Genomic DNA, 27131 nt, shown 5'->3' on the forward strand with positions numbered 1-27131 from the left:
CAGAAGCTCTACGCTAGTCACAATTAAATTGGCAATAATTTTTTCACTTACCCTGATTGGCTGATCAGCCTGTAGATTTTGTTCCTTTTTCTGGCCGACAAGATATTACTGAAAATGTCCTCTATGTTCTCATTATGTGGGTCTGTGCTAACACATACTGGTTGATCAAGTTTGGACCAAACATCCACTGTTATTCTTAGCAATGATTTCCCATGTCCATTTTCAATATATCTTTTGTGTCTCTTTTTTCCTTAACGGCCCGCCAACCCCAGCTTGGGATGTGGTACATTAAAGGCCACGTCTGCCCGACTGGCAGGGCATGAAAGCCATTTGCAACCCAGGGTTTGTTCGGGTTGCGAATCGCCCTCACGATCCGTACAGCCTGCACAGTCGATCTCCCGATGAAAAATTAAGAAAAATATGCCCGCCGCTACACAAAAAAGGGACTATGTCTATTGTAGGCAGCAGGTAGGTGGAGGGGATGGGGAGGGGAATCGGGTCCCTGTTGCCCCCCTGGATTAAAAGAAAGAAAAGACGCCACCTGGGGAAGGGCCTCTGGTGCCTGGGACAGCGGGCAGGGATTGTGTATTCTCGCCCGCTGTTCCAGCCACCTGATTGGCTCGTCACCCTTCCCCGGGTGCAAATGATCATTAGCACCCTCGACAGCCATTTCAGCCAATCAGAGTATTAGAAAAATATGGTTGATTTGCTGTTATAATGCCTGCATTCCATGGTTGGGACAAGTCCCACAGTCACTTCCTGCCACCAACCTGTCCCTTTCTGCCACTCCGCTGCCACCTCCCACTCCTCCTGCACACCTGACACATCTTGCAACCCGCCCAGCCAAACCGCTACTTACCTGCTACACACCCTCCTTTGCTTGCCTCCTTCAGCAGCAAACGGCCGAAATTGAAAGGGAGAATGGCTTTGTGCTCAAGCACCCCCTTCCTCCTTTTGTTGGCAGCCATGTTTGTTTGGGCAATCTCATCTTTTCTGAATGGTGATTTCTTTTTAACTTATCACCATCACGGGGGCTCAGGGCAATAATGGTCGCTATGCCATGCCATACCCGCATGGTAATGACCGGGAGAATAGCTCTGGGCAACGTGTCTATTTTGGAAACAAGACAAGGCATGACAACACAGGTTCGAATCCCGTGTTCGCGCTCAGAAACTGGTCCCCGGTATTAAGCGCAGTATTAAAGAACAATTAAAATTATAATGGCCTGCAGGCCAGGATAGTAGCCTTTACTTCACTCAAGCCATTACCTCAGGTCAGCAGAACATTACCAGCCAGTATGGCCGTCAGATATCCCCATATTAGCGCATGGAACTCATTATTGACTGCCTCTACACCAATCAGAATGCTCAGGATTCTGTCAATAATCTTTGTTGTTCAACTCATTTCAAACATTCTGACTTCAACAGCAGCCAAACAGCTTACATTGCATAGACTATTTTCTTTATTTTACCACAACGTGTTAATAGTTTTATAGACCTCTGGCATGGCCATGATCATTTAAGATAATGCGCTTTTCCAACGTATTGCCCTCAGCTAATGTGCCTTTTCTCAGTCTATAAAGCTACAATACATGATAAGCAATCTTCAGGAAACATCATACAATACCATATTAGAATCTCTTCACATACTGCCATACTTTACACACTGCCATATATAAATCTTTAGGATTTTCTAGACATTCAGCGGATAGACTGGGTAGGGTGTAGCATGCCATACATTTAAGCCTTAATTCCGGTATTGCGCACTTTAAGTATTTTGGGATTCATGTCAGTTAGCTTTCCCAGACCAATAAGCCCTTTATATTTGGCTGGACCAATATCGCGCATGCATCCAAAACTGGGTTTACCGCAGCCCATGTTTCATTGAAACAAATATGGCGGTCAAGATAAAATGGCATATTGATTCCTTATTATTTAAACATTGTATTGCCAATGATTGCTCAAAACAGGCCTGATGCAGTTTGTTGTTGTTACATTGCAGATGAGGGGCAGCGACAAGACTTGGGGACAAAGCCCCTCGCCGTTCCACAAGCGAGGCCGGTTTCAACTCGGCCAGAGAAAGAGACGTGAGTTCACCAACCAGAAAAACGCGTACATCTGGGGAAATAGGTAATACTTTGCAACCAGTTCTTCCTCCATCTCACTCACTTCGGATCAGGAAAAGCCTCCCTGCAAACATTGTGAAGGAACAGGGAGAGAAGTGAAGGCCTGCGACAACTCCATCTAATGCCCTTTCCACTTGTTCCCTTGTTAAACTGTAACTTAATGTAGAATCCTGTGTTTTTTACTCTCAAAGAACTCACATATTTTTCCAACCCCACAATCCTAATCTCACCTCCTTCCACCAGTGATGTAGCCCCTCTTTATCCCGCTTCCTCTTACCCCCACAGTGCTTTGAATGCGGCAGGAAGTGATTTCTAAGAAAACAATCATATTAATAAAGTGATGCCTCTGTCCTTCTCCTTCTGCCCCCTTTTCTTTCCTCTTACCCTCTCTCTTCCCTTCCTGTCAGCACTGTTTAGTAGCCGTAGAGTGGCCTAAGCACTACATGGACGACCACAATATTCACATTAGTGGTTGGCATGAAATAGGCACCAGCAGGTCTAGAAAGCTGTAAGAGGACTCAAGGTTAGACAAGTCATACTTTAAAGATTCTGAGATCTAATGAATATCCACAAGACACAGGGCCTTACCCTCAGGGTAAATAATGTTCTTCCCTTGCTGTCCTCCCCTGGCACAGCTGGGCCTAATAATGAAGTGAAATAGGCTTTTTCTGCCTTTTTTAAAATTGTGTATTGGTTTACCCTTTGTATTGCTCTCCTTTGAAAAGTGCACGGAACTACCATAAATCACCAGTGCAATTATAGAGCAAATACTTCAACCCAAAAACAGCCACGCACACTTTAGAAAATAATCAGCTCTTTACGGCTATTTATTCAAAGCTTACAGGTACATAGAAATAACTCATAAAACTCACATGGACATAGATCACAGAAAACATAAAGAAGTCAAAGAAAGAAATACATCACCGTGGGCGTAACTTAACAAAACTTCATCTCGCCAGAAGCGGCTGAAAGACCCCGATAACAGCCAAGCCGAGAGCACAACAACCCACAGGAGTGTCGGACTGAAGCGTCCCCCCTCCGACTGAGGTCTTTGTGCTTATCCAGTCTGACTGTTGAGGGTTTCCGCATATATGCCCTCCTCAACAAGGGGTGGCAACTTCTCGAACCTTCTGGCAATGCGCTTGAGCATTGATGGGTGACCGTTGGTTGCCAGCTGGGTCAACCGACAGTAACCTCAAGGAGCAAAACGCTTCTCTCTCCTAAACGCCCCGGGAAACAATTCCATTACTCATCTCAAAACCTTGACACAGGCATAGCAAACCAAAACAAACTTCGCTATCAGGTACCAGCCGGCACCTGCGGATCTTAGCTTTCCCAGTGCCGTGTCCTTGGCTGGGAAGGCCTGCATTCCAAACCCATCAGCGAATAACGTTGAAAACATGTTGTTTCGCAAAGCAAGTGCAGCTTTCCACTGAGGCATGGATAAATATCCATTATGGCTCTGAGTTCCCCAGAATGCACTGCGCACCAGCGCCATGTTTTAGCTCAACCATCACACCCTTGTATACCTTACACATATTTAGTTACATAAATATACAAACATTGGATATAGAGAAAAAAACATTACATTCAGATGATTAAAATTTCATAGAAAATGTGACTTCTTATTTCATTTATATACATAATTAACACAATTTATTATGGGAATAAAAATCATCAATGTAAAAATGTTTCTGACAATTATCCCCATCAAGTTAATAAAGGTGCTACATACATTGACTAATGTATTATCATTTGAAAAGGAAAACTTTTTTTTACCAATTATTCTCGATCAGGTTAATTTGATGCAAAAATGTCACTACCGCTATTTATTTATTTATTTATTTAATATTTATATTGCGCCGGTAGCTCGCGAGCCTCGGGGCGCAGAAACAAGGACACGAAAACGGACGGAACAGATAGTGATTAGACAGAGCAGACGGGACAGTCACATAGAATTAAGCTAACTGAGGCATATGCCGTGATGGCCGTTTATTTGAAGATATGGGTTTTTACCTGTTTGCGAAAACGCGAGTAGTTGGTTTCCAGTCTAAGGTGGTCTGGTAGGTTGTTCCAAAGGTTGGCTGCAAGGGTTGGAAAGGCTCTACCTAAGCCACTTTTGAGTTTGTGAGGTGACGTAGCAATTTTAACAAGTTGGGATGATCTCAGTGTTCTATTAGGAACGTATGGTTTGATCCTAGTTTTTAAGTAGATTGGTGCCTTTCCGTAGATGCATCTGTGAACGATGGTTAAGGTTTTGAAATGCACCCTATCTTCGATTTTCAGCCAATGAAGCTCTCTTCTGGAGTTGCTGATATGTTCTGTTTTAGTTTTGAGCTTGACAATTCTTACCGCGTTGTTCTGTACAATTTGGTAGCTTTGTAGGCATTGCTTGGAGGCACCCAGGACTAGAGCGTTGCCATAGTCAAGGCGCGATAAGATGGTGGCTCTTGCTATGGTCGCACAATTTTCCTCGGATATGAAAGGTCTGATGGCTTTTATTAGACGGAGGTGGTAGGCACAGTTTTTTTTGATGAACTGTACTTGGGCGTCCGCACCCAACGATGCTTCTAGCAGCATACCTAGGGTTTTAACCTTGCTTAGGACCGGAATGGGGGTATCTTTAATGTGGAAGGATGTGTAGGATGAGGGTAGCTTAGCACGAGCAGAGGATGAGCCGAAAATCATGAGTTCCGTTTTTTTCCGTTTAGGCACATCCAATTGGAGTCCATCCATTGCTCCACGTGGTTGTATATCGTGGTAAGTTGCTCGCTATCTTTCTGATAATTGCCACTTAGTTCGAATACAAGCTGTGTGTCGTCAGCATAGTTAGTGAAATAGGTGTTTATGTGGTCTAGAACAAGGCATAGGTATTTTAAGTAAAGATTGAACAGTAGGGGTGACATACTGGCCCCTTGGGGAACTCCACAGAGGATTTCTTTTTCAAGGGAGAACTTGTCCCCCCAGTGCACTCTGGATATTCTGTTTTTTAGAAAGGACATTATCCATCTGATGGCTTCATCAGAGCAGTTGGTGGTCTTTTTTAGCGCATTCTGGAGTAGGTTATGGTCGAGGAGATCAAATGCGGCGCTGAGGTCGAGTAGAACGAGGAGGCCTGTCTTACCCTTGTCAATAATACCGAGCATTTTGGTCTGCAGATCTAACATGGCCGTCTCGGTACTGTGTGCGGGGCGAAAACCAGACTGCTGTGGGTGGAGGGAATTAGATTCCTCTACGTGTGCCTGGAGCTGCATGGTGGCGATCTTATCCATGATTTTGAGGATGAAGTTGCAGTTTGTTATGGGTCTGAGATTATTCGGATCGCGTTGGTCGAGATTGGGTTTTTTTACCAGAGGGGTTACTGTGACTTTTTTGATGGCATTAGGGACTTCCTGATCTCTAAAAGAGGCATTAATGATCTTTGTCAGGATGGGGGCGAAAATGTCTATGTTGTCCAATATTATCTTAGGTGGAATGATATTCTCTGCACAGGTAGTGGGTTTCATGGTCGCCAGTACTTTGATCATTTCGCTGTTGTTGATCTCTGTGAACTTGAAAGTTCCAATACCTGCTGTTGCAGTCTCAGCTGGCAGAGTAACTGTCGTTTTTTTGTTGGTCAGGGAATTTATGATGGCGTCCCTGGCTTTTGAAATTTTGTTGAAGAAGGCGATCTGGGTGGCATCGCATTCTTCTTGAGAGGGTAGGAAAGGAGGGGTAATGGCTTTGGGTTTTTCTATGGATTTGAGGATATTGAATAGTTTGCTGGTGGAATTGGTGGCTGTAGAAATCTGTTCGTTATAGAAGTTTTTTTTGGCCTCGGTTATCATATGTTTATATATTATTTCGCTTTCCTTCCAGCGGGCTTTATTGGCTGATGAAGGATTTTTTAGCCATACATTTTCTCTGTTTCGTTTGTCCTTTTTTTGTTCTGCAAGTTCTTTGGAGAACCATTGTGGTTTTTTTTGTGTGGGTCTAGTTGATTTAGTTTGAAGGGGGGCAATTTGGTCCGTGAGTTTCTCGAGGTGACTAAGTAGATTTGCTAACGTTGTTTCGCAGGAGTCATTCTCGGTTTGGTTTTTATCCACCTCAGCTAGGCATTGTATGAGGTGGTTCCTATCAATGTTTTTGTAGTTACGGTGTGTCGAGAGGGTCGGGCAGTTAGGGGTTTTGGGTTTGGGAAGAGGCAGGGTGATGTGGAAGGATATGCTATGATAGTCTGACCAAATGCAGGGTTCAGTCTTAAACTCTCGGGTTTCGAGGTTGTTAGAGACAACCCAGTCAAGAAGATGGCCGTTGTCCATTGTGGGCTCTTGGTTGTTGATCTCAAAGTCAATGTTGTTTAGGGATCTTTGAAGTTTACTAGCTTCTTTGTCTTTTGTATCGCCAAACCAGCGGTTAAAGTCGCCCATGACTAGTGTGGCTGTGTTGGGTCCTTTAAGCATATTGAGTTGATGCGTTATTTCGTCGTTGAATTCTGGGGTGGACATTGGGGGCCTGTATAGGACAATCAAGTTTAAACTACTGTTAGCCGTAGGGGTGTGTTTGAGGTGCAGTATTTCACAGCCTGTACATGCTATGCTGCTGGGAAACATATGTATAGAGTCTCTTGCGATGACTGCTACACCACCCCCTGGCCTTTTTCTCTGTTTGAGTAGAAGATGGAGTAGCCTTCCGGGACTGCGATGTCGCAGGTGGGGCCGATAGGGTCCTTGAGCCAGGTTTCAGTTATGCAGAAGATGTCTATTTGTTCATTGACAATCCTGTCATGAACACTATTGTCAATGGGACCTTGTTTCCACTGGACAGATGCCCCCAAAACTCATTAGTTAAAAGCCACAATTCATGATCTACAAATTTACCAAACAACAACAATCTGGACACATAATTAAAAGATGTTATAGGTTTTAATCTTGTTGTTTGCAGAGGATGCAATAATTTTATTGTCAGGATTGTTGGATCGCAAATATTTGAGTTAGCCATTTGGAACCACATTTAAACGGAATCTTAAAAACTGATTTCTCCAATATGAGTTAGGATTTTTTTTTTAATTTATTTTTTTTATTAGCATCAATTAGTTTTCAAGAAAACTTTAAATGCGAATAATTCATTAATTGAAGCAAAAAAAAGGAGAGATGACAAACTAAAAATTACACATCTATATAGGGAGGAAAGTTTGAGACCAGAGAGATTGCGTGTCTAGATTTGAGAGAATGTCTCTCACAAAGTTCAACAGTGCCAAGGTCAAAGATACTCTTCCTCCCCATCTTAAAATAGTCCACCTCTCGTGCGGAGAATTTGTCTCGAAGTTCTTGAAATGATTTCCCAACCATTTTTCTCTGGAGGCTGAGAGTGGAACACAACTCATTACCAAATGCTGTAAAGTTTCTACCTCCAAACCACAGCATCGGCACAGAGTTAGCCCATCTTCCCTTTTTTTGGACCTTCTCCCCAGCACCTCCCTAGTTGGGAGAAGGTTCAAGCGAAATCTCAGAAAGAGCTGCCTTTCTGAGTAAGACGGGAATTTTTCGAGGTATGGGAGCAATGTACCTCTGCTATGGTGTTTGTCAAGTCCCAAGGTTATAGATGGCAGTAGACTGAGCCTGTCCTGGGTAACAATCCAATCCCAGTCCAACAGTTTGTTCTTTACCCTGGACGGATTTTCCAGTAGCTTGTCTGCATTTTCGGCAATAACTTCCAAGATGCCTGTACATGTATTCTGCCATGTATTTAAAGCTGGTATCTGGTTACCAGACAGTGCTTCTTTTATAGCCATGAAACCACTTCTTTCCGGAGGAACCAAACATTTGCTGTTAAGGGTTAGTGTTTTCCAGACCATAGCGATATACAAAGAGGTAAGCCCCAGTTCTTTCCTCACACATTCGATTGGGAGAGATGAAGGTAGGCTCAGTACCCTTTTCCAGAACTTGCTTTCAAGCGCACGCCAAACCTCTGGTGCAAGGAAGAAGTTGGCCTCAGCTGCGTAAGTCAATACTAGAGAAACTTTGAGTTTGTAAAAGTCAATGAGGGGACGAAGTGAGAAGGAACAGTAACGTGACTTAATTAGAAGTGCCTGAGATGCCAAGTTTTTAACTTTGCTTCTTAGCCTAAGAACACCCGGACCCTCTTGGATGCTGTCGTTGAGTGTGATGCCGAGGTAAATCATAGACGAGACCACTGGAACGACTTCCCCTGTTAGATGCCACCTAAAGGTCTTAGTCGACTTCATTGTTCCTAACCCCATGATTTTCGATTTTTTGGGTTGATTCTCAGTCCGTTTTCCTGAACGTACAGTTCCAAAGCTTTCAGCTGCCTCTGTAGACCTATCGCAGTCTGATCTAACAGAAGAAGGTCATCCGCAAACAGCCTACCCACAGGGGCCCCCCCAATTTTTGGAGGGAAGCTTCTTACTGCCCCAAATGCTTCAAACATATCTGATATGAATAGGCAGAAGACAGCTGGTGCCAAACGACACCCCTGCTTCAGCCCATTTTCAGACGCAACTTTGTTGGATAGGGTTCCATTTCTGTCCAGTCTGATCTGAATGGTTGTTCTTGTGTGAAGAGCCTCCAGTGGTTCCCTCAGATTGTTTGGGCAAACCCATTTCCTTAGTTTGTTCCACAAGAGGCCACGATCAACAGAGTCAAAAGCCTGTTCAAGGTCTATTGACGCGATATAGATGGTTTTATAGGTTTTTCCCTTGACCATACATTTTAGTATGTTAATGATTAGTATGTTCAGGGAAGTTCCAATTCCCTTGCGGAACCCCGACTGCCAGGGATCCTGCTGATTTGACCGCCAACTCCAAGCGTTCAGATGTTTGAGGAGCACTGCGGTGAATATTTTGCCCACTACATCCAGTAGGGCGATAGGTCTGTAGTTCCCAGGTACAGACCTGTCACCCTTCTTAAAGATCGGTACAATTATAGACCTGGTCCAAGAGTTAGGGATCCTTTTGAGTCTAATTATGTTTTTGAACAGAGTTGTCATAAATTCAGCCCATTTCTCCGGGTCTCTCTTAAGGATGTCGTTTGTGAGACCATCTGGCCCAGCAGCACGGGATGAATTTGACTTGTTGATGAGATCCACGATATCTTGTTTGTCGAATTTCAAATCCCATGGTTTGTCCGATGGTAAGAATTTGAGGGGGCCGCTGATGTTTCCTGCGGAGAAGAGGTTCTGCTAGTGCTCCTCCCAGACCTTAGGTGGAATTGGGTTTACAGTTTTTGAATCGACAGGGATTCATATCTCGTTGATTAATTTCCATATACCAGAGATGTTTTTACTGGTGACTAGATTTAACATCTTCTCACTATCTTTTTGCAGTAGGAGGTGTTTATGTTGGGTGAGCCAGTTTCTGTAGCTGTTCCTGGTATCTTTGTACAGAACTAGGTCACCATGCGTGTTGGATTTTTTGAATTGCCTCTTGGCCCTCTGAACGGCTTTTTTTTTAGCTACGATTTGGTGGTCATAGGCATGCCTATATGTAGTGGTACCACTCCTGTCCACTGCTTTTTTGTGGAAGATCTTCAATACCTCGATGTATTCTATGGGATTTGCGTTTTGGTCTCGCTCGACCGATTGTAGCCCCAGTAGCTTGTCCAGTATTGCACCCATGTCTTTTCTCTGAATCCTGATTCTGTTTCCACCGGGGGTCAGGTCGAGTTGATATTCCGGTAGGTGTTGGACAGTCTGGGAGTGATCTATGTTCCATTCCTCAGTTTCAAGTTCCAGGATATTGTGATCGCTCAAGTCTGTTTGGATCACTCTCAACGTTTTTAGTTTCCCCATCAATGGCTCTGTTACAGATATGTAGTCCAATGTACTGCCTTGGTTTGCCCGTTTCCATGTAGTAGCAGCAGGTAGGTCACCCATTAGGCTTCCGTTTACCATTAAAATGTTTCTACCTGCTAATTCTTTATCGAGGTCAACTCCTCTTGATGTATTGTTTGTGGAGTGCAAGGACAGGAACTCGATTTTTCTCCCCTTTTTGTCAAAACATTCCATGTTGAAGTCTCCACAGAGGAGGACCTCCAGGTTTAGACGCGAGATCCTAGCGTCATCGATCGCTTTAAGCAAGGTTTCCTTGAAGTTGTCCTGTTGTCTTTCCGTGGGTCTCCAGTAGATGTTACAAACGAGCAGGTTCCATTTCACCAGGTCAGACCCTGCCTTGGAGTTTATTTGGACTGTGGTTAGTTGTATCCAAGGGTTATGATTTATGGACGAAATCACCCTTAGACCGGATGTGCGTTTGATGCCCAGCAGGAGGCCCGAGCTAGGCCTACCTTTAAGGCCCTTTATGGCCGGGTTCAAGAACATTTCATATCCGTCTAGGAGGGGTAGGTCACACAGCCTTGTTTCTTGTAAGCAAAAGAGGTCGTATTTTTTTAGGTCCCAGGCTTGTTTGCCAATCAGATGGGTGAACCCCCTTGTGTTCCAACTCATGATTGTTTTTCCTTTAACCAAGGTGTTTCGTGGAGCACAGGAGGGAGCCGGCTGGCATTATGATTTTGCTGCTAGGAACCCCGCCAACCACCTCCAGTCGTCCGGGCTGCTTACAGAGTTCTCCTCGAGTGTGTTTGGGGAGCTGCGCGTTGGAACCCCTCGGACGTCAGCCTGTGTTTCGTCCTGGGCCCTTTTCACCAAATGCGATAGGCGACCGTGTTCCAGTACTGGTTTGTACTTTTGAGATCCTTCGTTGACGTGGTCCCTGTCCTTAATGCCTTCAGAAGAAGTACGCTTGCCATCCTCCAACTCCTTAAGCGAAAACCCACAAAGATTGAGTTTGGGGCCTAGTTTGAGGAGTGCAGATCTTGTATTCCATTTCCCCATATGAAGGATCACACTATCGTGGCGCTGCTCATTGTGGAATTCGATCAGATCAATGTCCTTTGATTTCAAATTGTCGGGTGAGTCAATCGAATGTACAAGGCGCATGACATTGTTTCGATTCATAGTGAGGTTATCTTCGTAACCAAGAGTTCTCTCCAGAAGTATTCTATAAGGGCCCTTGCCACCCTTTACATCCGGTCCTTTGTCTTTGTCTTTGTTTTTGTTTTTGGGCCCCGATCTTGAGCCCGTATCAGTATTTTCGCCCCAAGACACTGTTCTTCGTGTGTTCTTTACGCACTCATTTTGGGGTTTGGAGTTTGTTTCTTTTCTTACGTTCTTCGTTTCCAGTATAATCCTCTTGCTCTCAAGGGTCTTGAAAGCCATGACTCCAGAAGTGTCCTTGATCTCCCCCTCCTGCACTGGGGCACGAGCCTGGCTGACCCTTGGAATGTGGACTCTGGATTTCCACAAGAAGTTCCTAGCTGAGTCAACTCCCTTTACATCTAGTTTTATTGCCTGGAGGATGGGAGATTCAGCTAGGACGTTTCCAACTTCTTCGGACCTTTTGTTGGCGCCATCCACCTTTTGAGCTGTGTCATTGGGTTCTGATATTGCCAACAGTTCCTCTTTCTCTGGACTAGATTCGGGGGCCGTAGATGCTCGGCCCACCTCTTCGATCCAGGAATCATTCGAGTCTGAGTAAACTGATAAATCCATGAGAGAGCTGTTCACGCTATCGTTCTGCCTCTCATTGTCTGAGAGGTAGTCGGTCTCTTCGATAGGGACCTTTGATTGTTTAGTGAAGGCCTCAGCGGATTTCCTTAAAGTTCTGTCATAGATTAAAGGTTGGTCAGGTAAGACCAAATTTCTGGGTAGAGTTAGCCTGGATGTAGCTTTTGGCCGAACTGGTGCTTTTCGTAAGATGGATGGCGCAGAGCCTGACTGTTTTGTCGACCCAGAGGTCGCTTTTCCATAATTTCTGTCACCTTTTTTGTTAAGTTCTAATTTTTCACTGGCCATCAGATTTACTCCTCTGTTTGGTTTTGTGAACAGATCGTATAATTTAACTCTGTCCTTAGGTTGGGTCGGTCCAGTTGGCACGATGGTCGCTGGAGGTAGAGGGTCCACCACCATTGGGGTAGTTGAACTTGAGTCTTTGTAAGAAGTGCCGCCCCTCGTCTCTGTAGTAGGTTCAGTGCCAGTGGATTTGTCCTGATGTAATGGCGAGTTTAAAGTTTCCTCAGATCCTTTCCCAAATGACAGTGTAGTCTGGTTTAAAGTCTTTGCTGGACTCGCCACGCCCACCTGAGCGCCACCCTCTCCTTCTAGAAGAAGTCTCAACCTCTCTGATCTCCTAATTTCTCTGTCCTTGATTATTGGCTCAATGATACTCTTTAGGATTTCTGCGGTCTGATCAGCACTTTTGTCCAGGTTTGACTGGATCGCGGTAACAAATCCTTCTACGAAGATCATTTTAGAGTATAACATGGCGATAGTAGTCGTGTGATCCCGTAACTGTTCGTTTTGTGACTCAATTAGTTTCATATATGGGGCCATAACAAGCGCAAATGCTGTGATCATTTCTGGGTCTATCTTTGGATCGTTTTTGGCAGGTTCCTCCGCCTGAGTGGTGGCCAAGATTGTTAAGAGATCTTCATCAGTCGGTGAAGGTTGTCTTCTAAATCGTTTATTAGGAAACGGGGCCTGCTGCGGAGGAAGTCCTTTGTAAGTCCTCAAGGGGTAACCTCTGTGTCGGTTTTTATCTTGGGGTAAGGTAACTCCCCTATCTGGGGGTGTTTGGTCCCCATTTGAGCACTGTGCTAGGGGCGCGTGCCTCCAGTGGTCCACGGATCGTGGGATATCTAGAATGGCTGGATCAGTTTGAAATGAGATTCCTGAAGGTTTCCAGCCTCGATTGAACCTTTGGTTTTGGAGCTTGGAAAGATTTGTCCTATTGTCTGTTCCAAAGACAAAAGGGGCGCCATCATGGGCATTGCTGGGCTTTTGTAGAACACTGGAATTGTCATTTCCCACAGATTGTTCCTTTTGAGGACTGTCGCAAGTTTTTTGAGGCGCCTGGCTAGGTACCTTAATTGGCAGCTCTTTGACCATTGTGTCCTTGTCGGAGCTCGTAGTGTTGCCACCCACCACTCCAGAGTGGAATGTATTATTTGAGGGTTTTGAAGATGACTTTGGTTCTAGGTGGTGAGTGTCGGCTTGTTTTATCGGGCTAGTCTCTTCGACGCCCTCCTCCGTTGTTTCTGTTTCAGATTGCAAGGTGTTAACATGCGACTTAGCTGTACCAGTGATTTCCACTTCGGGATAAAGTTCCCGGACAAGCCTGTCCTTTTTTTCCTTTGGGACAGCACTGTCTTCCATTATGAGTGTTAAGATGTCCTTTTGCTGGTAATTGGGGGTGGAGTGCCTAGAGTGCCTAAGGAGTAATTAGCTCCCCCACTAGATCTATTTGGCCTGTATCCTGATGATCAGTAAACAGTCTAAAGTGCCCGAAGCAACCCACCACAAGATTTGCTGGTTAAGTGTAAGCCGTAAACAGTGTGAATTAGTAGTGAAGTTTACCTTCCAGCCTTCGTACCTCACTGCCGTGGACTGGTGTTGCTGCAGCTCCTCATGTGAACTGACAGGGGTTCACCTTTACACCAAGGTACAAGTGGTGAGTACATTTTTGAGAGGGATCAAAGAGGGTAAGCCTCCACAGTGTCCCAACTGAATGTAGCACCACCAGCGCCAAACAGCCGCAAAACAGTCAGCGCCCTTTGCACCTATCGGGCTTAGCGCCACAAGGGTAGTGGCCTTGGTGTTTTGTTGTCCCAAGGAAGTCACGTGCAGGGTCACGTGACCAGCCCAGCTCCGCCTCCTCCAGGAAGCGTGCAACTCCCGACAAGAGCCCTCCAATGGCTCGCAATGTCGACATTGGATTAATGCTGCAGTCGCTTTCTTTTCGAAAGTTTATTTTTAGATAATTCAGAATTCGGTATGCCAATGGGTTTGTAAATCCATGAAAAACTTTTATATAGTGAGTAAGATTGAATTTTCTCAATGGTATTGCACCAATCTTTCTGTAAAAGGGCTGTTTCAATTTGCATCAGATTGGCGCTTAAGGATTCAGCAGTTTGGTGTATGTTATGCAGTATGGTTTCACTTAGGGACATTAAATTAGAAACAGGACTTGGCTTCCCTCTGTGCAAACTTTCTTTCAAATCTTAGTTCTTAGCCAGAGTTTAAATAGATTTATACAATGTTAAAGTGTTCCACTTTAACCAGCCTTTCATCGATATTAGTCCCAATTCATATCGAATGGCTGCCATCGGTATACAGTTGAACAGGCCAAGTGTTTTTTTTCCAAATTATACTTTCAAACTTTCAAGATCCAATTCTCTTGCCAAATGATTAATTTCCTGACCATACAGCAGGATTGTCGGATTTCAGATATTTGAATCACCTTAGCCTTGTACAAGTTAATGAGGAATTACAGCAACTCTCCCAAGTTTTCAATTGATTCTCCACATTTGAGAAACCATCCCAGTTGCTTTTACCTTCATTCTTTTCATGACCAAACCTCTGTTTGGACTCGCATCGAAGAAGAACCTACTGCCCAGTTAAAGCTATATGGTTTCTTCTGATTTTTATAGAATTGTATGATTTTTGTCTTCATAGGGTTAATCACTAAATCATTGTTCCCAGCATAACTCATAGTAGCATTCTTCAGGAGCTGCAAACCCAATTGGGTGCTGTAAGGAATCCAGTTCCTACTTGGTCGTTATGGCGCAAATGGAGATGGACTGCAGTTTGTTCCTCACTGAGGAATCCAAGATGGAGCAGGACTTGTCCTGTACATCGCATGAACATTAGTTCACCATCCTATTCCAGGACGGTGCCCTCAGCGTCTCTTGCACTATCTGCAGTGGGTACTCCCAAGGATTCCGATATAGGCATCAGGGATGATAAGCCTGCTGCGTTGCTATTTCTTGAGGCACTGCGCGGTTTTCTTTCTGATTTCTCATTCTCTCATCAACTCTGGCTCTTACCTTACTCTGCTGCTGTCGCTGTTATAACCTCCCAGCTTGGCTCCTTGCCATCGCCTCACTTTGGTCTGTTTGCTGTTTCCAGGCTTCTGCTTCCAGGGGGCCGGGAACTTACTTCTGTTGCCTCGTCCATCTGCTACGCTGTTGTTTCCTCTTGGCCTTACTACAGTCATCTCGCCATCCAGCGTAGGGTTTTACCTCTAGAGGGTTTCCCACCAGGGCTCGGATATTCCTGGGGATTCTTTCATATACGACATCTTCTTTACAGCCTCTTACAAGGTCAGTGCTCGCTATACTTGGCAGGTGCAATCCAGTGACTGAAAAATCCACGGATGCAGCATAAATAGGGGCAGCTTCACCACCACTCCATGCTTTTTGTTGCAGCCCATCCATAATAAAAACCATTTATGGTCATCTCCATCACCTTCCAAAATCCTGTTTGATATTTCTGTAGATTCGTCCCATTGTTCCAGTTCTCTCAGAATTAGAGATACAAAGATAGAGCTGTGGGCCCATAGTTGACTGGGTTTAAACAGTCACCTTTCTTATATATAGGGATAATAACAGGATTTGGGAGTGGTTTTAGTGACAATGATGTTTTGAAATAACACGTAAAGGGAGTTAGCCCACAGCTTCACGTCATTTTTAATAATATAATTGCTTAATCCAATGGGGCCTGGTGCTCTAGAATTCGATGCCTTTTTAATTAAATGCTAAACATCTTCTATGTCAAACACAATTTTCCTTTTTTCCCAAATGTGATCATTTGGAATTGTTGTTTTTGGATACTTATAAAGATCCGAAAAGTAAGTATCCCATCACTCCTCTGGGACAAGATTGCATTGTAGTTCATCCTGTGTACAGTGCATCCAGAAGTTGCATGCCCATTTGGTTGTAATCATTCTGAGCATCTATTCCCCATCGTTCTGCACCAACCTATGATGGTCAGCTATGTGCCAGTTTGTATACTGCTGTCACACACTACGTGTTTTATCAGCCTTGTCTGTCTTTGAGATTGACAACGCCTTTCTTATAAACTTCAGGCCTGCTCTTGGAGCACATTTCTTTCCTTGAACCACTGGATCAAACAATGAATGTTCTGTTTGGGCCTATTCACTATATTAGTTGCCTGTCTAATTTCGTTAATGACAGGACAAAAACAGTTCAGCACTTAATACATATGTTTTTTCTTCCGATGTTGTGTGATCATATGGACGCCTAATTTGTCTATTAAAAACCCTCTGATTATGCATTTTCAGTGTAAACCTGTTTCTTTTTTCACAAGCTACCAAATTCATTAAACTCTTATTAATTTTACTCTTAAATATTACGTTGAAAGTGATAGTTAAACAATCATGATCACTCAGATGTGCCTCCAGGATCTCGAATTTTTCACAAAGGTTAAACAATGCTGGTGTTAGGAATAGATAATCAATACACGTTACCTTATTATTGTTATGCCAAGTAGGCTTGTTTGGTATGTCACCTTTTATGTTGCCATTTGTCAGTTGCATGTCCCACAAATCAAAGTAATTGATAAATGTTCACCTGCTTCAAGCTTAGTTGGATTGCGATTCTGCGTCCCATCTGAACCCGAATGTTTCTCTTTCCAGGCTGCTTTGCAATCAGCGTTAAAATCGCTGACTACAATAATATTTCTGCATTCTGGCTCTTCCACGTAGGTATCCATAGTTTGGGCTATCAAAGATATGAAGTTATCTATCTTAGATATTGAGGGGGCCCAATAAATATTCAGTATGAAAATTGAATGGCGAATAGATGTCTCTTCAAAAGTCATCTTCATGGCCAAAATGCTATAGCAAGAGTTTGAGACTGTTTGATATTTGTTAAGACAAATTTTATTTTATGGCTAAACCCCCACCCCCCACCCCTGACAGCTTTCCACCGTTGGGCAGTGTGGTAAGCTGTTGTGCTACGACGTAGCCATCTAGAGTAAGAGGCATTGTAAGCCGCACTTCTTGTAGCAGAAGTATATTAAATACACTAAAATCTTGGCAAAGCGACTTGTTAACCACTTGAAATTCAAAACTGCAATCTCCTCCTAAAATCTTTTGTTAAGGTTTGCGCGACCCATTAGCTCCTAGCGCCTGATCCTTAGTGCTTCATCCCTCTAATCTTTTATAAGTGGTTGCCTCATTCTCATCTTATCTTCAGCGCAATTCTAATCTCCATAAAATACTGTTAAATCATAACTCATTTGCCTAAGTAATTGAATTCATCCAAAGGTATCTTAATCACTACTTTAGATGGAATATGTAATAAAACCACACCTGTCCGTACAGAAACAACAAAATAAACTAGTTCAATATGTTCAGATGTTAAAAGGCAGAGAAATGGGACTTCATGAAAGAGTTTGAGAACTATCGAACAATTTAGTACAATGCTATTACTAGATTACAGAACAAATTCTAACAGCAGTCGATGTGACGGGTACGACACGGAGTTACTCGCAGGGTTGTTCACACAAGGTCCCCTGCTATTGACTATATGAATAGGAAAGTTGTCGATTTTTTGGTTTTCGCAGGTTAGTAGATCCTTTAATTGCAGGTTATTTGCCAGTTGATCAGTTTGACATTCCATCGAACAGCATATCTTATCAGAAGTACTTGGGTGCCAGTAGAAGACTTCCTCCGAGTTGGGGAATCTCTTTGAGTGAATCGGCCCCTATAACATTTGGTGCTGGGTGATTTCTCTGCACCTCATCTGATGTATTCACACCCCTCTGCTTACTACGTTTCTTTAGACCTATGTTACTGCATTGTTTCTTTCCTTTGGGCAGTTCACCTATTATTCCATCAATTTTATTAGCCTCCATGTCAGTTAACTCCTGATTTGCTGCTTCTCCTGTTAGGTGTAGATTTCAAAGGAATTTCCGACAGCCTTGCTTGTATATTCTTACTTTTCCCCCAATGTTTGACATTTTCGTAACTTTTTTTATGTGGGTGACAGCACAGTGGGGCAGGGGGGGTAGAGACAAAGACAGAGATGAAAGGCTCTGTAGGAGAGCCTTTAGCAGCTTTTTTCTCATTAGCAGAGGCACCATCTTGCTCCAAATCACGTGACGATTGTGGCTTGTACGCAGTTGTTAGCTGTTTTGAATCAATACCTTGAATATTAGCTTCAAGTAATTCTAGTTTTAGCTTTTTTTCACTTAAGTACAAATAGCATGACTTCATGTCCATACTGATGTCGTCATAAAGGCTCACAGAAGTGCTTAGGACCATGTTAAGTGCTGAAATGTATGTGGCTGATAACTTTCTCATCTTCCAAATCTCTTAGAGTTTGGTGAACACCGAGGTGGGGGAGAGGGTGATTTAGTTGGCTTTCTTTAGTGAATCCTCGTCAGTCTTACTCTAGGTTTCCTTTTCCCCTCTCACCACCTGATTTTGGGTTTCTTTCTCGTCGCTCTTCTTCTTCCACCTTCTTTACTATTTCCTCCCCCTCCCTCACATTCTCCTTCTCCTCCTTTAAAGCACTTTCAAGCAATTAAGACAGCATCAATCTCTATCAGGAAACCTATTTAGATACATACATACATACATACATACATACATACATACATACATGTGTTACCTTTGTTTTTCTTGGAGAGAACATAAATACCCCCCGGGAATCTAATTGTGGGACTCAGGGACAACAGGCGGTAGCAAACCTGCATGGAATCCACCAGCTATTGAGCTAAGATGGGCTCTGGGGACCAGGAATTTGACCCAGCTGCATGGGGTATATGAAGGATTTCCAGAAGCCCCTCTAATACATTCCATCGGCTGTCACAGGTGTCTGTGACCCAGGCAGGGATAGACCCTGGTTGTAATACTAGCGGATGGGTAGTCATCTAAAGGTGGTCCACTGCCCTCCTCTCTTGCAGGTAATAGCAAGGGGCCCAGAGACACAGACAGTGTTTAGATCCCTCCAGCCAGGTCATAGGACAGCTCCTCCTATGTCCCCAGGCCACCCTGTATCAGACCCCCAGAGGACAAGACCCGACCATCCTCCCCAAGACCCTGACACTTCATGGAAGAGAGCAGAGCATGCTGGGATCTGTATCAATTGTGCTATCGCAGGTGCAACATCTGCAGCGTCGGGAGAAAAATAAGCAGAAGAGTGAGGGCACACCTATATCTAGGGCCCTGCCCGACTCAACCCAAAAGTCTGAATCACTACATCTGAAGAACATGTGTGCATCTGTAAAATGAGCAAAGAGCTTAGAGATGGGGAACCACACTCTCATGCTCATAACACACAACATTTACTACACCAAAGCATACCGAAACATTATGCCCATTCACAGTGTACATGTGCACCAGGGAACCACTATAGAAGCATCAGCAACAGTTTGACTCCCCCACGTCCCTCACTGAGCCATGGAAATGATAAGCGGTCTTTGGTGGCAAAACACAAAATGGATAGTGGTGATTATTGAGGGCATGAGCATTGGATAAAATATGGATAGCACTTTGCATACCAGAACACTAAAGACATTACATTGTCTTGAGCTCTCTGTTTTAAGCAGCATACAGGGGAGGTACGTTTTGTGTATTGCTTTGCAATGCATTCTCACCCAGTTACTGGCCCAGATTTGAAGAGCAAGAAAAAAGGATAAATATCATTGCAAGAAAGCAACAAAGAAAGAATGAAATCCCAAAAAATAAACAAAAATAAGAAATAGGGATGAAAAAGCAAGAATAAAATAAGTAGTAATGGTAATGGAATAGTAAAAAGAATACATTCAAGAGCGTTGAGGAGTGATAAGCAAAGAAAGATAAACATATGTAGAAAATCAAAGAAATATTTTAAGATCAAAATAAAGGCAATTGAAAATTGGAAAGTAAGAAAGAGAGAATGGGCCTCATTACAAGTCCGACGGTAACCAAGGCGGTAAAACCGCCTGGTAACCGCCGGACTCGTATTACCATTCTGCCTCCATGATTCACGGAATTACCGGGGCATTACAACCCCGGTTTCCCGGGAATCACGGAGACGGAATGGTGTTAATCCCCATTCCCATTGAGTCCTATGGGACTCAATGGGAATGGGGATCATGGAAACACCGGCAGCATCTCGTAATGCTGCCGGTGTTTCCTCATCCGCCTGCAGGCAGGCGGTGTTAAACCCGCCAGGTCAGACCTGGCGGGAACATCACCTCCCACCTGCAGGAGTCGGGATCAGGTGGTCCGGAAACAACGGTGGCGGCGGGTTTACCGCCACCGCTATTTACGGACCGCCTGATTTGTAATGAGGCCCAATATGTATTAAAAAGGTAAATAATAAAGAAAGGGTAATATATAAAACAAAAAATAATGTAAAATGTGAATTAAAATGAACGCAACATAGAAATTATGATAATTGAAAAATGAGATTCAAAGAATGAAAATCTGAGAAAAAAATTATTAGTATTGAAGAGTAAGAATCAAGGAAAAATGAAAACACAGCAATTGAATTGAAGTAAAATGAAAACACAAAAAAGTGAGAAATATAAAATAAGAACACAAAGGAATGAGACAAAAGTGTCAGAAGCAAGGAAAAAATGAGAATTAAAGGTAAGGAAAAAGAAACGGTAACCATTAAACTAAGGAAATGAGAATGAAATATAAAAACAAATAATTTGGCCATGTATAGCGAATGGAATTAAAACAAAGAGACTGACAAAGGATAGGAAACTAAATAAAGATGATAATTACAAGAAAAAACAATTACCACTTGTGAGAAAAACAAAGATAATTACATAGGAAGAAACAGAGAAAGATAATTAAAGAGAAGCAAAGCCAGCAAGAGTATAAAATGGAAACAAAGAAAGGGAATACATGATGATGAAAAATAAAAATGGGAACTAAATTGAAAATGCGGCTTAATGATACAAAATCTGTCAAGGATCAATGAGCGCTGGTGCATACCTGTCTTGGTGGACTTCTTATCTGGAAGAGCCACGGGGAGAACCAGGATGTCGAGATGCAAGGGCAATACAGGAATGCTACCCAAAGCCTGCCTTCCATTAGATAGCTCAAGGAAGCAAAGCTGAGGCCGTTCTCCCTGTACCGCAGACTGGTACCCGGATTAATGTGGTACAGAGACAGTGCAAGGCACTGTACCGGGATACAACAGACTGCTGCTCACAGAAGGCAAAAGCCAGGAAGAATCGAAGAACAAGCGAAGCAGCAAGGCAGGGAAGAGACAATAAGCCGAGGACAAGAGGCAGGAAAGGCAAAGATCAAGGAGCAAGGCAGAATCACCCAAAACAAGGTGATCGTAGCAAAGGAGAAAGAGCAGAGCTCAGGAGCGAAGCAACAAGATAGTTGAAACGCAGGGAGCAAAATGATCTCCTGGCTTTTATCCTCACTCGATGGAAAAGAGGCTCTTGACAGCCAGTTGCCTAGCAACCTGGCAACAAGGCGTGGGAGTAGCGCAGAGCGTCGGAGGAAGACATTGCCTCGATTCCCCAAGCTGGCGATGTTTCAAGCCAGGGAACAATCGATGCGTTAGAAACTGAGTCTGCACCACAGACACTGAAGCCCCCAGTAGGCAGGTAAGCGGGAGCGGGCACGGCGGCAAGGGGGCATGGCCGATGGGTGCCGCGGGACAATCGCCAGCGGGGGTAAAGCCACCAGGTCCACGAAACCGGACCGAGTGATTTGGGACCTGGTGAGCACGTCACAAAATCAAAGAAAGGATGGGAATTAAACAGTAAGAATTATAATTAAATGTAAAGAAACAAAGAAATACAAAATAAAGAGAAAATAACAAAGAAAGGATGAGATTGAAAGAAACAAAATATGAATATTAGCATCAAAGATGAAAAAATACAAAGAGCCAAAGAAAGAAAAGTAAAAACACAAAGGATAACTAACCAAAAATTTGAAAAATAAGAATACAATAGAAATAAATAAAGAAAAGATACATCTTTAGGAGAAAGAAACACAATAAGAGAACTTGAATTTGAACACAAATAAAGAAAAGGATGTTAAGACTATTAAACAAAGGTAGAAAGAAAAATAAAGGAAAGGGAGTGGTTGAAGGGTAAAGGAGGCAAGAATGTTGATATTTTTCCCATTTCTTTGTTTTTTTCTTTACAGTTCAAGCCCTGACCCCAGCCACAGAACCGCAGTACCATCTACTGACAGTTTATTGCCAAAGGAGACCACTAGCAGCAATATCCCAAAGCCAGCACCAAGTTCTGGCTCACAATCAAGCCTAGCGGAGAAGTTATCCGTGACAGAACAAGAGGAGTTGGCGGTGCCTGAGACGACAAGTCAGCAGTCTTCCACACTCACCGCTGTAAGTATAGGTGTGCCCCCCAAAGTAAATTATCACTATGTCTTCTAAACTGCCCTTAGACAAGGCAGGTACACCCATGGAGGCACCTATTATAAAAACCCCTTGCAACACAGCACAGGGAAACCTTAGACTCTGTGCACGATTGCCCAAAATATTTCCCCTCATCAGATATGGTACCAATCTAGACCATATTCGCTCTAAAATACACCACCTAATAAAGACCACCCCACTACCTAACTCCAAGAATCATTCTAAAAGAAGTAACACCACTACTAACTCACATGCCCCCCTCAACTCACTCCAACTACTTCAGTCAGGACCAGACCCTAAAGGTTCCCTAATAAACTCTAGGTCCCTAGTTGCCCACGCAACAGAAATAGCAGAGGTCATTTTAGCAGATGACTACGACTTCATTGCTATCACTGAATCCTGGCTTCGTGAAGCAGCAGGCCCTGCACTGACCCTAGCAGTTCCCGACAACTATACCATCCTTAGAGCAGACAGACCAGATTCACGCGGCGGAGGAATAGCGATCATCGCCAAAACCAACCTCTCCATGAGAATAACCTCCACGCCCTATCTTAAATCCTGTGAATCGCTATCTATCAAACTACCTACTGCCAACTCCCAAACTCTAAACATTCATCTCTTATACAGACCACCAGGCCCTATCAGCTCCTTTAATGAAGACATTTCCACCATCATATCAGAGAATCTAAAAAATACCTCACAGACCTTATTGCTAGGAGACTTTAACCTAGGATTTGATGATATCAATGACCACCAGGCCACTTCTGTAGCTAATATCCTGACTGAACTTGGCTTCACACAGAGAGTGAACGGACCTATGCACATTAAAGGGAGAACTCTCGACTGGGTATCTAGCCACAATTGTAACGGCTCCATCTCCTCCATCTCCCTACAAATCTGGGCTGACCACCAAATTATATCATTTACTATGGATACTAAAAGACCAACCGTACAAACACCACCACCCCCCCCCACATTAACTAGAAATAAGAAAAACATTACAGCAGACAACCTCCTACCCCATATCTTACCCATTCTTAATTCTCTAACAAACTATTCAGACCCTAGTCTATTAGTAGGAGTATATAATAACACTAAGACTACTGCTCTCGATAGTATCGCCCCTCTAAAGCAAACCCAAAAATCATCTCAACTCCTGGTTTACACCTCACCTAAAAAACCTAAGATTAGAAAAAAGAAGATGTGAAACAGTGTGGAAACTACATCCCACAGCAGAAAATAAAACTAATCTAATTAATATCTCCACTCAATACAAAAAGGATATCCTCATGGCCAAACAAGAAACTTATAACGACAGAATCACACAAGCCAACTCTAGCATGAAGGAGCTCTTCACCATTCTTAAAGAATTAGAAACTCCCATCATAGCACAGGAGGATTCTATCAAAGATAAAACATGGTGCTCGGACATCCAGCATGCTTTAGTCAACAAAGTCACCAACCACCAAAACAAAATAGCTCAAAAGAAAGCTTTACTAACTGCTCAGACTCCCCTTAATAAAACACCTCTGCCCAATCCCAAAGACCATACTCAATTTAACTTCTCCACAGTCTCAATTATTGCGGTTGAGAAAACAATTCTTGCTCTCAAACTATCCAACTGCAAAGGTGACCAATGCCCACCTCAACTAATCAAGGACGCTGCCAGAGATCTAGCTCCCTTCATCACCAAACTCATCAACGCCTCCTTCACCACTGGCACCATCCCCTGCAATCTAAAAGAATCCTGGTTACTCCCACTACTGAAAAAACAAACATTAGACCCTAATATACCCACCAACTACAGGCCCATCACCACTGTGCCTTTCCTATTAAAAATCTTAGACAAGGTAGCATACACCCAAATTCAAAACTTCCTAGAGCTTAACCTGCTTCTAGGCTCACGCCAATCTGGTTTCCGGCCACAACATGGCACAGAAACTGCACTTATCGATTTGAAGGCCCAAATAGACACACTTAGAGATAAGGGTAAACTGGCACTTCTCCTCTTACTTGACCTCTTGGCTGCATTTGACTTGGTGGACCATGAAGTCTTATGCAGTCACCTGGACTCAGCAGCCCACTTCGCGAAAGAAGCTATAGCATGGATACAGTCGTTCCTCAATGACAGAACTATGAGGGTCTTCTTTCCATCGGCAGCAGCAGACCCTATACCCATTACTTGCGGAGTGCCTCAGGGATCATGTGTCTCTCCAACGCTCTACAACAACTTCACCAAGCCACTCTTTGATGAACCTGACCATCTGGGTATCACCTACACTAATTATGCAGATGATACCCAGATCCTCCTACCAATCACTTGGGATTATGAGGAGGATCTGGCTTTGGTGAACAGAGTTTATAGCATCGTTCAGGCATGGATGGACAATCACGGCCTGTGCCTGAACGATGACAAAACAGAGCTCATTATCCTAGGCACGTATCTCACATTACCAAACTCAGTCATGACTACTAGTCTTTCATCATTGATGGGAATATCATTGTCGCCAGAGATATAAAAACCCTAGGCTTTTACTTAGACTCAACCCTATCATTCACCAAACAGGTAAATTCCCTGGCTTCATCCACAGCATACACACGCAAATTAATACGCGCTGGGAAACAATTCCAATCAGCTGACAGTTGCCTGATCTTATCTAGAGCCCTCATCTTATCAAAGCTTGATTATTGTAATGCCTTATACATAGGGGCGAACAAACACATTATCAATAAAATACAGGTACTCCAAAATAATGCGCTTAGAGCAGCTCTAAGTATTCCAAGAAGAGAACACATATCCGAAATAAGAAGGAAACATAAATGGCTATCCACCCAAGAAAAAATCAATCTTAAAACTGCTTCCTTCGTCCACAAATGCTTAAACAAGAAAGCCCCTTGCTACCTAACAGAACGATTCATCAGAAAAACCACAATTAGACCCTCAAACACAGTCCACTCTAATTGCCTTCAAGTGCCACGTTTCAAATTATCCATCATTGGAGGCTCCAGCTTCCCAGTTAGGGCTGCACAACTGTGGAACGCCCTACCAAATACACGAAGATCAGACCAAACGTTTACCAAATTCAGGCAGAACCCAATCAAATGGCTCATAGAGAAAGACAAGTAATATCTCCTCCTACACTTCCTCCTCTTGTACAAATATTTGCTTGTTTGCATGTATCTTTGCATCCTCTAATGTATGCTAGACAATAGTCACGATAGTCACCTGGTATGCCTGCTATCTATGATTTGAAGTCTACAAGTGTATTTCCACCGTGCCTGCTTTGATCCTCAACCTTTGTAACCTTGAGGATACTGTTTTAATTATGTTCCGCAACCTCTGTTATGTATTCCTATCACCTGCGCCCTGATACCCTCGGGTCCGGCGTGCATAATAAATAAACAAACAAATTAGACACCCTACTTTCTGTCCTGCTGAAACGCTTGCTCAAATGTGCTGAATGCAACCATTTCCAGGGGGCAATTTTGCTCATAGATGCTACCTCCCACTTGATCAATAGTTATGGCACTCAGTGTCAGCAAGAACTTCGCCTGCACTCAGGTCACTGCTTCCCATTGTAGTTCAGCCTCGCCCTTTAGCTGAGAGCTGAAGAAAGCAAGTGAAACTCAATGCGCCTAAAATTCTAACAGCACCAGACATCAGCCTCTGAAAACAGGTCTAGGCCCTTCTTCCCCACCTTACTGACATTGCCCCATGCTCCATCTTCAGAATATCCGTCCTCAACATGGTAGATTCTAACCAACCCGCCTCCTGCGGCTACTACTTGACACATGAGAGCAATTCACTGTTCCAGTCGCATAGTTGTACTCTACACCGTTGCGCTGTGTGCGTGCTGTTCCTGTGTAACGGTTTCGTTTGTGCATTTGCTTGTAACTGAGTAACTGTATGCTTTGGATCTTCTTAAAGCATTCTGGAGTTCTATTCCTGGACATGGTCTATGCAATAAAAAAAACACGGATCCAAATAATGTATAAATCAATTAGCATTCTTGTTTTTTATGGGAACATTTATCAGAGGGTATGGAAACGGTATCAGGTAATATTATCCCCACCAATAACATCGCCATATATATGCTCACCGGGAAACGCAATAGGCAATATTATTAGTGGGGATAATTTATGGGGTAAATGGGAGCGGGAGTTGCAGGGGACGCCCCTTGAAAAACGATGGGGGTTGCGCGGATGTCCCTCACAGGTCCATGGGTTAATATTGCTTCAAAAAAACAGCGCCATTCTTGTATGGCAATATTTTTGCGGGGATATTGGCACATGGAACCATGGAAACTGGAAGTCAGTTATGGGAAAATAGGTGACCAGATGTACTCATCTGTTACTATTAGTGAATGTCAATGACTGCTTCGCTCATCCTTCCTCGTACCCATTACTATGGGTCACTGTGCTGCATTCTTTTTTAATCTGTTCATATGCTACTCTTTTTTAGTATTATTATTATGATAATACTTTTTCATAGCGCAAACATAGCTCGTGAGCAATGGAGGGCAGAACAGGTCATAGAGCAAAAGATTGGTAGCAAGACCTTAACAGGTTATTAGGTAAACATTAGCAATAATGATCACAGTACAATATATAGTGTGATTGTGATTGGTTATTTATAATGTGCTTAAAACCCAAAGGTTTCTATGCGCGGACCTGGGGATCGAACCTGGGTTGCCCAGCGTCGTCTTGCTTCCAAGGCAAGCGCATTGTCCCCGAGCTATCCTCCCGGGTATATACGGATGGTGTGTGAACAGGATAACCCCAATCTAGGTTACACCAAGGTGTTGTTG

General features: G+C 43.5%; 1 protein-coding gene across 2 annotated transcripts in view; it reads left to right on the forward strand.

Moving 5' to 3' along the window:
• KIAA2012 (KIAA2012 ortholog) overlaps nucleotides 1–27131 on the forward strand; it is a 427155-nt gene that overhangs the window by 327837 nt on the left and 72187 nt on the right. For both annotated transcript variants that reach the window (XM_069615509.1, XM_069615508.1), the window contains 2 exons: nucleotides 2002–2086; nucleotides 22092–22293. In XM_069615509.1, the coding sequence (XP_069471610.1) occupies nucleotides 2002–2086; nucleotides 22092–22293 (287 nt within the window). The remainder of the gene's footprint in view (nucleotides 1–2001; nucleotides 2087–22091; nucleotides 22294–27131) is intronic.

Source organism: Ambystoma mexicanum, chromosome 9 (assembly GCF_040938575.1).
Source record: "Ambystoma mexicanum isolate Mex_15411 chromosome 9, UKY_AmexF1_1, whole genome shotgun sequence".
Taxonomy (NCBI): Eukaryota; Metazoa; Chordata; class Amphibia; order Caudata; family Ambystomatidae; genus Ambystoma; species Ambystoma mexicanum.